At 38.1% G+C, this 12,031-nt stretch overlaps 1 protein-coding gene across 2 annotated transcripts in view; it reads left to right on the top strand.

Annotated features, from left to right (window-relative positions):
* The window catches only part of LOC137297921 (puromycin-sensitive aminopeptidase-like), a 34,003-nt gene continuing 21,972 nt past the window's right edge, over positions 1 to 12,031 (top strand). For both annotated transcript variants that reach the window (XM_067829912.1, XM_067829913.1), the window contains exons 1-5: positions 1 to 459; positions 1,543 to 1,618; positions 2,246 to 2,322; positions 3,477 to 3,602; positions 8,572 to 8,679. In XM_067829912.1, coding sequence (XP_067686013.1) covers positions 337 to 459; positions 1,543 to 1,618; positions 2,246 to 2,322; positions 3,477 to 3,602; positions 8,572 to 8,679 — 510 coding nt within the window. In that variant the 5' untranslated portion in view covers positions 1 to 336. The remainder of the gene's footprint in view (positions 460 to 1,542; positions 1,619 to 2,245; positions 2,323 to 3,476; positions 3,603 to 8,571; positions 8,680 to 12,031) is intronic.

Genomic DNA, 12,031 nt, shown 5'->3' with positions numbered 1-12,031 from the left:
ACCACGTGCAGTGACATCTTTCACGCTGTCACGCTCAATACATGACAACATCGGCCTTGTCTCCCTTTGCCGGTTGGCGACATTGATGCGGTCTGTGTCTATTGGCCTAAGATTACAGTGGTTGTCTCTCTGTCGTGTAGCTGTCATTTCCAGAAAAAGCTTAGAACCGAGAGGAAGGTTGCAGTTTCTGCACAGACAGACTAGATCGGAAAGGCAGCATTTCCGGGTAGCCAAAGCAACAACAGCATTTCATTTGTCTCATACGTGTCGTATAGCGACTTGCCATAGTTGCCTCTCAGATCCGGGTGTACAGACTCGGCAAGATCTTTCAGCACCATGCCTGAAAAAAGCGAGTTCAAACGCCTTCCTACCGATGTTGTGCCATCAAACTACAACATTCGTTTGAAACCAGATCTAGACGCATTTGTATTTCAGGGCGATGAAGAAATAGATGTGGAGGTAATGAACAACATGTTTTAACTTTTACTATAAAGCGAAAGGAAAAGTACAAATTTAATTACGACTTAAAACTGGTATCTTTGTGATTAAGTAATATTTTGTCATACAGACACACACAGTTAGATCTACATGTTTTTACAATAGCAAATTAAAAGTGCTGATATTTTGAACGTGATTCTGACTAAAACTCGTGTGCTCAGCAGCTGTTATGTTTCCTATCCTTATACCTCTGTTATACCTTGTAAGAGGAGTAATATAAATGTTTATTTATTTTATGATCAAATTTACCTCAACTTCAGATTCTATTTTATCATTTCCCTTTGCACTGTACAGCACATTTTCAATATGCCATTTTGATTCATGTCACAGGGTTTACACCCGGCTAAAAATATCATATACTTAGTGCATATCAATGTCAACCTATCACAAGGTTTTATTACTTGAATATTTCAATGTGGAACTGAAGCAAAACAATGCAATGCATGTATGTAAACCTTGGTGTGTATAGATAAATTGCAATGCAACATGGGTTCAAAACCCCTGTAGACAGTTTGCTTATCCCCACTAAATGTGTATCTCCTGCCTAACATATCCTGGAGTTGATCTTTTGCATAGTAATTTTCTTCTCAATAGTTCATAACATAATTATGCTCACTTGACTTTGTAATATTAAGGCTTAATTTTATGAGCATGTATGGGTAGAGGTATCTGTCACATCCGGGTATACTTTACATAGTGGCAAAGAAAGAATGCTTCATATTTTTTAAATCAGAATGAAAAATTGAGGACATCCAAATGAAATTGAATACAACCGTCCATATGTGAAATTGTCAACCTCCTTGCATCCAATTTTTTTTGTTCCTAATCCTACCATTACAGTGGTAGATAGCCTAGTTGTTAAAGTATTATATCTGTCACACCAAAAATCCATGTTTGATTCCAGACATGGGCACAGTGTGTGATGCCCATTTCTTTGGTTCCCTCACTTCTATAATGGATTATGCTGAAAGCAGTGTAAGACCATATTCACTCGTTTACCTCCATTTCAAAGGAATGATGATGCAGAATGGTATTATTTTGTAGGTGAAGACATCCACAGACACAGTGACTGTCAACTGCCTTGACATCATCATCAATGAAGTTGCATACACAAGTGGAGGTGAGAGGAAAAGATGTTTGACTGTGATATTATTCATTCATCTTGAGGGTTATCTCCATCCTGTTGTGGTCCTGTCTTGCTACCATTGTTCCAGTCTTCATCCGTCAAGTCAGTAATGTACAGTATTTGTCATGGTGTCATTTTTTCCCTGATGACAGGATGTGTTACTCATAATCATCACTGGGTTATCTGCTCCCCTCATCACAGTATTATAATCTGAATATTGTGGAGTGTTATGTTGAACACGAAAACTACTACAAGATCAGCACTCTCTCAGTACTGTGAAAGTGTCTGCAAAAATTTGTGGCATCTTTAAAATTTGTCCTGTCCTTTCGTTGGCTGTGCAAGCTTGAAACACATTGAAAATGCTGTGATTTTGTTATTTTGTCAGAACTGTAACCTGTATCCATTCACAAGGGATTCACTAGTCATAGAAATCATCCATCAGTTTTGTCTTTCCTTATAGTGATGTAACCAAAATACTTCTGAAATAAGCAATGAAGTCAACTGACTTAAATCCGTGACTGTCAGTCCTGCTTTCTTTGGGTCCACGTTAGAAGTGGGTTTCAGGAATTTTTCTGTCATACTGCTGAGCTGAGATTATATGTCTTTTTTGCTCTCTGTCAGACAACACCGTATCAGCTGAGGTGTCACTAGACAAGGAAGCAGAGACAGCCTCTTTCAAGTTTCCCTCTGCTCTGGAGGTAAGTCTTCCAGTGTAGTGTGTACATTCATAGTATTAATCCTTTTCATCGGAATGTAGTCAATAGAGTGTCTGTCAGAAGAATGAAAGGTCAGTCATGCACTCCGATGATGGTTTTATACCAAGTGAGATAATTTGGTACTTGATTTTTACTTGTCTGTTCAGCACCACCCTATATATCTCCAGGTTATACATTCCAATGAATCTCCACTATACCTTGGATGCAGCTACAGTTTTGCCTGAAAATATATTTACCTCCCTTTGCTGGCTCTACATTCTCACAGTAGCCAATCAGCTAAGCTGCCGTTACAACTGAACTTGCCAGTGTCAACAAAGATAGCAGTTGCAACTGTGAAGGTTTGTTCGCAGTGTGACTCAGATTTGGGGGAAATCATACCGACACATTTGTAGGTCTGAAAATTTAAGAAGAATAAAAGCAAGAACTACTTCTGCCTCTTTCTCTCAACTTTCCAGTGTATACACCTGTTTGGATAAAAAGCCTGTCAAGGGAGGTAATAAATTATATACCTAAATAGCCGTAGATGCATCCAGGATTTAGTGGAGACAAATCAGAATGTATTCCCTGGCGATATCAAGGTTGGTTTGGCACATCAGAGATGACCAGTTGGCTGTAAATAAATATACTATGTTTTGAGTGAGACATTTATCTTAAGTACAACTGAGAGTCTCAGTATGCACTAAGCTTGCACCAAATACAGACACCCAAAGACTCACAGAACAGAATGTGGGATCTTGTGTATTTTTTTATTACCATTTATGTTTCAATTTTCATTGGGTTACAGATCAAGTAACTGAGATATGAGGGGTGTCCTTGGCCCTTTGTGCTTGCATCTATGGTTTTGGGGTCCTCCGCCACATCTCGATTATTGAGGGGCGGTGGTTAGCCTCTCTTAGTGGTAATGTGTGTTTGCTCATCACACCAATGACCTGAGTTCAATTTTCCACGTGGGTGTAATGTGTGAAGAACATTTCTGGTGTCCTCAGAATATGTTCTAATGTTGGTAAAAGTGCAGTGAAACTAAAAACTCACTTGAACTTTTGATGGCCGAGCACTGACAATTGTAAACATACAATAAGCTTGTTGACATAATAGTCCAAATATACTTCTAGTGACATGTTCTCTACTGTTTTCAGCCAGGTAAAGGTGTGTTGAAGGTGAGCTACACCGGGGAACTGAACGACAAGATGAAGGGCTTCTACCGTAGCAAGTACACAATGCCCAATGGGGAGGAGAGGTTTGGAGCTGTCACACAGTTTGAGGTAATCATGATTTGTTTTACTCTGCTCCAATTGTAGCAGCGTAGGGGTGGTACTTTTTAGGGAAAGAGTTCCGCCTGTACCCCCTGGTAAGAATTCCACCCATACCCCTCTACTCTATCAAAAACCAAAATTACAAACTAACATGCACACTTGAGCCCAAATATATATTCATTAAACTAGAACAGGTATAAAAATCAAACAATGAACTTATGTCAATGTTTGAATATTACTACAGGGAAGGAATCCCTATCACTGTGTAGAAAGATCGGGGTATGGGCGAAACTCTTTCTGTACCCCTTTCTTTTTACTGGTATTTTTCCACCTTCCCTGTTTGATATTCCCACTCTGAAATAAGTTCATAGATTGTTTTTATATCTGTTTTAGTTTAATGAATGTACATTTAGGGTGAGGTTTGCATGTCAGTAATTGTGGCTTTTGATTGGGGTTGGGTTTGATTGGGGTTGGGGGTACGGGCGGAATTACCCTTTTGAGTGAAAACCAGTGTTGACTGGGGTGTGAACTGTAACTTGTGCCACAAGTTTGTTGCTCAAATTATGCATGTTATTTTCATTTCATCCTGTAACATAAAAAACAATGAAACACACTTTATTCCAACTATGTTAGTCAGGTACATTGCACATAATGGGTGCTGATAATAATTATATCTGTCACAATATACAATTACAAGTAGCAAATAAATACAGTTCACAAAAAAAAAAGGATTACGTACATATTTTACTAGGACATGAAATATAATAATAGCAAAATGTCACAATATCAGTCATGATAGGAAACACATAACAAACAGTTATAAAACATGGGTAAAAGTTCTGCCCGTACCTCCACTCCCTTCAGAAACCAAAATTACAAACTGACATACACACCTGACCCTGAATATATATTAGCCACATAAAGAAATTGTCAAAGTTGATAAGTATGATAACTGTGTCAAAGGTACATATAAAGTTTAATGGAAGGACAATGAGACCATAACAATTCGGGAGAATTTCAATTCAAAAGTCAATCACAAGCAAGACGTCACAACTCCACAAGCAGGGCAGTGGTCAAACAACCATGTCACAAGCTCAGTAACGGGTATGCCCCCATCGGCATTTAGAACAGCAGTACATTGACGATGCATAGAGCCTATCAAACGTGCAAGGAAGGCTTATGTGATGTCATGCCAGATTATCTCAAGTTCTGTTGCAAGGTCAAGGATGTTTTCTGGTGGATGAGGAAGAAGACGTAGAAATTGATCCATCTCGGCCCAAACATGCTCTGTCGGGGAGAGATCCCTTGAATTTGCAGGTCAAGGCAGTAAGTCAACATTGTCGTGTTGCAAGAAATCTATAGCAACCCTCGCCGAAATGAGGGCGGGCATTGTTGGAATGTTAACCCTGGGATATTACGTTGCAGGAAAGGAATTACCACAGGTCGAAGAATCTGATCCCTATATCCCACATGAGTTGCCCTGAAAAATCACCAAAGGAGTTCTTTGGTGTGCTGTTATTCCATCCCAGATCATGGTACCAATGCGATTCCCCTCCAAGACACAGGCATGTGCATAACGTTCTCTCATGTGTCTATGGGCATGTTGACATCCATCACTATGGGAAATGGTCAACCTTGACTCGTCTATAAGAACAACATTTCTCCACCAAAACAAGAGTTTGCGGACATGATTTCGGCGCCATATTCGGCGAGCTTGTTGATAAAGTTGTGTCAGGCTAGGTCGTATGGTGGGACGTCTTTGTCTGATCGTGTGATAACGTAAACGTCGAACTGTATTGGGGTAAGTATGGCGAAGTCCTGGGATGGTTTTGGCACTCATCACTGTGGTCTGAAAGCTGTTGTGAAGATGGGTCACCCTTGTCCGTCTGTTCTGTCTTGGCGTTGTCACGATGTGGATGTCCAGAATGTGGCTGATCGATGGCGTCATTTGTGTTCTGGTGGTGTCTCACCAGTGCAGAAATGGTGTTCTGGTGGCAGTGGAAATGTGCAACCACTTGTTGAGACATTCCTCCACGGACCATCCCAATGGCCATGTGACATTGTGCAGACGTTAGCATTGGCATGCTATGCGTTTCAATAGCAATTTAATTTTTTGAACGATGGCAAAGGCAGGGGTTGAGCTTTCAGGATGTGACATTCATTTGCTCTGTTTCTCTTTCCCAGAATGCACATGCAACAACGTATTGCACGTTTCAAGGACAAAACCACTGACATAACGGAACATGGCACGTGCATGCATGTTGGATACATGTCACTAATCTAGGAGTTTAAATCTTTGTGTCTGCACAGGTTTGATAAATTTAGGCTTCAATTTTTGTTATGCAGTTTCTCTATGTGACTAGTATACATCCAGTAAACTAGAACAAGTATAAAAAATTATGTCAGTGAATTTACTATGTAAAAAGTAGGGGTATGACCGGAACTCTTTCCAAAACATGTATCACTCTAGTGCTATGACTATTCTGATATTCATGTTATTGCACAGTCTTCATGATGACACGAGTATACATATAGCTGTATAACATATCTGTAAGGCAAACCTACATAACTTATCTATACCTTATGAGCATATTATCTGTGCTGTGATATCCTTACAAACATACAGTAAACAGTTATTACACATGGGATTTCAAATGGCATGAACCTTGTATGTAGCACCAAGTATACAAAATGGCCGACAAAGATGGATGCTGTGCAGGCACTAATGCTTAAGAGTTGCCTGAGTGTTAACATTATTTAACACTAATCCTAACACATTCATATCTTCACATCACACAATATAACCTAAGCAAGAATATTGTACATATTATAATGGCCTTAACAAGTATAAGATCCCACATGATAGGTTTTATATTTAAACGGGCACTGATGCGGAGCGAATAATGTTTCTCGCCAACGGTCTAATTACGGGACCAAACTGCAAATTGGTCAGCGCCCGCTCCTTCGACCGTGACGGACAAAGGAACTGGGCTCCTGTCCATATTAGCAGAGTTTCTTCATCCATAAGAGTCAGGAGGCTGGATGCCCATCATATGCCATTATTTAAAAATATCCATGGTATTCCTTGTCTGATCGTAGCAAAATATCCCAGCAGTGTAGGTTTTTTCGGATGTTTGGATGGTATAGTTACTCAATTTGATCCTATTTCTGTGTTTTTAACCTCGATATTTAATCATGTTACATGAAAATATGATGTCTACAGGCACGTAGCAAGCCATTTGTTTCACTCCGGAAGATTGCAAAGCTTTATATTTAGGTAATTTTAAGTGTTGGTTCAGCTGTGATAGCAAATATCATACGTAAATTTTGCTAGCTATGGTAGCTACAATGGTTTATTATTTATGATAATAAAAACACACAGTTGATTTATTTGAATTCGTAAACAATAAACGATGACTTTGCCTTTGGTAGAGAAATCTGAAAATTTTCCTACGTAGCATTCAGCAGAATCGGTATGACAGAAAACACACACTAGATCGCGTATGTGTGTGAAATAGGATCCACATTGGCAATCTATACAATGTATAAATGTTGCTGTTATGTTATAAATTTACTATGAGTATAAGCAGACCGTGTGTTCTTTTATTAATGTTCAAAATCATACAAATATGACAATAAACTAATTAGGGTTATGAGACAAAATATAGAGACGTATATTGGCTTCGGTATTTTTCCGTCCTAATAGTTTTTTTACCATTTCTACTATTGGCAGATGATTAACCTTCAAAGTGTTTCATTTGTTTTCATAATACATTTGTAATGAAGTAAAAATGCCTTCACCTCAGTTGATCTGTCTATAATTAAACCATCAATTGCGCACACGTACTGCGCAGCAGAGGTCACGAACCAGTCACGAATTCTGGGATATCATCCGGGTACTCAGTGGAGAAAAACAATAACAAAAGTTTACACCAGTCCACGGAAATTGCTCCGCAACAGTGCCCCTTTAAGTTAACTAACCTTAAACAGTGTGTTGTTGTAGACAAAAAGGAAAAATCTCAAGTCATATATATATATAAGGTGCCTTTCTCTTGTGGCTCTATGTGGCAAACAAATGTGTTGGTGTTAGTGAAGAAAATTAGACAACATTAAACTGACCAATCAATGATCAAGGAACAGCTTGCCCTTTGAGTGAGGAAGAAAAGAACACCCTGCCCTCCCACAATAAAGGCAGGTTCGGCTTGGGGCAATCAAGCTGGAGAAAATACCTTACAAACTCTAATAAGAACTTAATACCGTAAAACTACCTCCAAACTGAAGACAATACTGTATTTACACAAAGTAGTAAAATTTAAAAAAAAATGACACTCCTGCCACAATACCTCTCCTAGACCGTCTTGTCCATAGGATCACCAAATCTAAAAGAATGATCCATACTTGAGCCAATTAGATAGCAGCTTTCTGAAATTATTGAAATTCCTTCCCACTTTGATTAAAAACTTTGATGGTAACAAAAAGAGAAAAACTATAAACATCACCAATACTGCTTCATAGGTAGACAGACCCTTCTGGATTCGGAAGCCATCCTTGCAACAGGATGTACTTTTCACGGCAATATAATATAATGAACTGCAAAAGAAATGCAACTCAGGCTTTTTGTGAAGTTTATAAACTAGATGATGAACGGATGTTACTTTTATGCAATTTCGTTTTTTTTTTTACCATACAGGGTTTTTTTATGTTCAGTATGGCATCCCTTTATTTGAATTTGAAACCCCTGTTTTGAAATATAGAAATCTGATGTATGGCTTTGAATGGTCATTCGTTTGTTGCAAAAACATTAGAGACCTCTGTGCCAATCAGCTGATAAAGGTCGGCCAACAAGATTTGTTATGTCTTACGACAGTATATTGAATACTGGCTAATGAAAGAGGTTGTGGTTGCAGGTACTCCATGTGTTGATCATGAAAGATGACATGTGTAAACCATCAAATAATTTGTCAATTATTTTCTCCAGGCCACAGATGCTCGGCGGGCCTTCCCAGGCTGGGATGAACCAGCGGTCAAGGCTACATTTGATGTCACACTCGTAGTGCCCAAGGATAAAGTAGCTCTCAGCAATATGGTAAGATGGATTTAGTTGTATACGGATATTTCATTCACGTATTACAGGGAGTTACTTTGCAAACACATTCATAACTGTTCACCAAGAAGCAGAGATACCATTTATAGCCCTTTCCTCCATGCATACATCTTGGAGTAAATGTTGTTGTCTTAAATACTGATTTGATTAATATTTTTCCCAGAAATGAAAAAAGTAAAAATTGGAATCCTGTGTGGACAATTGCTAATTTGTCATATGTTTCAGTTGGAAGGACGTCTGGGTTAGAATAGGCCTTCAGCAACCCATGCTTGCCATAAAAGAGTCTGCTTGTCGTAAGAGACGACTAACCGGATCAGGTGGTCAGACTCGCTGACTTGGTTGACACATCAGTTCCCAATTGCGTAGATTGATGTTCATGTTGTTGATCACTGGATTGTCTGGTCCAGACCCCATTATCCCCCATCTTGGTTAGTGCGGTGTAAAACTGAACTCACTCACTCTGTAGTAAGATTTGAAAGAAATAGATAAGTGAAATGATGTATTTCCCTGCAGCCTATCATAAAGAAATAGATAAGTGAAACAATGTATTTCCCTGCAGCCTATCATAAAGAAATAGATCAGTGAAATGATGTATTTCCCTGCAGCCTATCATAAAGAAATAGATAAGTGAAATGATGTATTTCCCTGCAGCCTATCATAAAGAAATAGATAAGTGAAATGATGTATTTCCCTGCAGCCTATCATAAAGAAATAGATAAGTGAAATGATGTATTTCCCTGCAGCCTATCATAAAGAAATAGATAAGTGAAATGATGTATTTCCCTGCAGCCTATCATAAAGAAATAGATCAGTGAAATGATGTATTTCCCTGCAGCCTATCATAAAGAAATAGATAAGTGAAATGATGTATTTCCCTGCAGCCTATCATAAAGAAATAGATCAGTGAACCAATGTATTTCCCTGCAGCCTATCATAAAGAAATAGATCAGTGAAATGATGTATTTCCCTGCAGCCTATCATAAAGAAATAGATCAGTGAACCAATGTATTTCCCTGCAGCCTATCATAAAGAAATAGATCAGTGAAATGATGTATTTCCCTGCAGCCTATCATAAAGAAATAGATCAGTGAAATGATGTATTTCCCTGCAGCCTATCATAAAGAAATAGATCAGTGAAATGATGTATTTCCCTGCAGCCTATCATAAAGAAATAGATCAGTGAACCAATGTATTTCCCTGCAGCCTATCATAAAGAAATAGATCAGTGAACCAATGTATTTCCCTGCAGCCTATCATAAAGAAATAGATCAGTGAAATGATGTATTTCCCTGCAGCCTATCATAAAGAAATAGATCAGTGAAATGATGTATTTCCCTGCAGCCTATCATAAAGAAATAGATCAGTGAAATGATGTATTTCCCTGCAGCCTATCATAAAGAAATAGATCAGTGAACCAATGTATTTCCCTGCAGCCTATCATAAAGAAATAGATCAGTGAAATGATGTATTTCCCTGCAGCCTATCATAAAGAAATAGATCAGTGAAATGATGTATTTCCCTGCAGCCTATCATAAAGAAATAGATCAGTGAAATGATGTATTTCCCTGCAGCCTATCATAAAGAAATAGATCAGTGAACCAATGTATTTCCCTGCAGCCTATCATAAAGAAATAGATCAGTGAACCAATGTATTTCCCTGCAGCCTATCATAAAGAAATAGATCAGTGAAATGATGTATTTCCCTGCAGCCTATCATAAAGAAATAGATCAGTGAAATGATGTATTTCCCTGCAGCCTATCATAAAGAAATAGATCAGTGAACCAATGTATTTCCCTGCAGCCTATCATAAAGAAATAGATCAGTGAACCAATGTATTTCCCTGCAGCCTATCATAAAGAAATAGATCAGTGAAATGATGTATTTCCCTGCAGCCTATCATAAAGAAATAGATAAGTGAAATGATGTATTTCCCTGCAGCCTATCATAAAGAAATAGATCAGTGAAATGATGTATTTCCCTGCAGCCTATCATAAAGAAATAGATCAGTGAAATGATGTATTTCCCTGCAGCCTATCATAAAGAAATAGATCAGTGAAATGATGTATTTCCCTGCAGCCTATCATAAAGAAATAGATCAGTGAACCAATGTATTTCCCTGCAGCCTATCATAAAGAAATAGATCAGTGAACCAATGTATTTCCCTGCAGCCTATCATAAAGAAATAGATCAGTGAAATGATGTATTTCCCTGCAGCCTATCATAAAGAAATAGATCAGTGAAATGATGTATTTCCCTGCAGCCTATCATAAAGAAATAGATCAGTGAACCAATGTATTTCCCTGCAGCCTATCATAAAGAAATAGATCAGTGAACCAATGTATTTCCCTGCAGCCTATCATAAAGAAATAGATCAGTGAAATGATGTATTTCCCTGCAGCCTATCATAAAGAAATAGATAAGTGAAATGATGTATTTCCCTGCAGCCTATCATAAAGAAATAGATCAGTGAAATGATGTATTTCCCTGCAGCCTATCATAAAGAAATAGATAAGTGAAATGATGTATTTCCCTGCAGCCTATCATAAAGAAATAGATCAGTGAACCAATGTATTTCCCTGCAGCCTATCATAAAGAAATAGATCAGTGAAATGATGTATTTCCCTGCAGCCTATCATAAAGAAATAGATCAGTGAACCAATGTATTTCCCTGCAGCCTATCATAAAGAAATAGATCAGTGAAATGATGTATTTCCCTGCAGCCTATCATAAAGAAATAGATAAGTGAAATGATGTATTTCCCTGCAGCCTATCATAAAGAAATAGATCAGTGAAATGATGTATTTCCCTGCAGCCTATCATAAAGAAATAGATAAGTGAAATGATGTATTTCCCTGCAGCCTATCATAAAGAAATAGATCAGTGAACCAATGTATTTCCCTGCAGCCTATCATAAAGAAATAGATCAGTGAACCAATGTATTTCCCTGCAGCCTATCATAAAGAAATAGATCAGTGAAATGATGTATTTCCCTGCAGCCTATCATAAAGAAATAGATCAGTGAAATGATGTATTTCCCTGCAGCCTATCATAAAGAAATAGATCAGTGAACCAATGTATTTCCCTGCAGCCTATCATAAAGAAATAGATAAGTGAAATGATGTATTTCCCTGCAGCCTATCATAAAGAAATAGATCAGTGAACCAATGTATTTCCCTGCAGCCTATCATAAAGAAATAGATCAGTGAAATGATGTATTTCCCTGCAGCCTATCATAAAGAAATAGATCAGTGAAATGATGTATTTCCCTGCAGCCTATCATAAAGAAATAGATCAGTGAACCAATGTATTTCCCTGCAGCCTATCATAAAGAAA

The sequence above is a fragment of the Haliotis asinina genome, chromosome 10 (assembly GCF_037392515.1).
Source record: "Haliotis asinina isolate JCU_RB_2024 chromosome 10, JCU_Hal_asi_v2, whole genome shotgun sequence".
NCBI classification, from domain to species: domain Eukaryota; kingdom Metazoa; phylum Mollusca; class Gastropoda; order Lepetellida; family Haliotidae; genus Haliotis; species Haliotis asinina.
The sequence above is the reverse complement of the archived record's forward strand: the minus strand, read 5'-3'. Positions and strand labels throughout refer to the sequence as shown.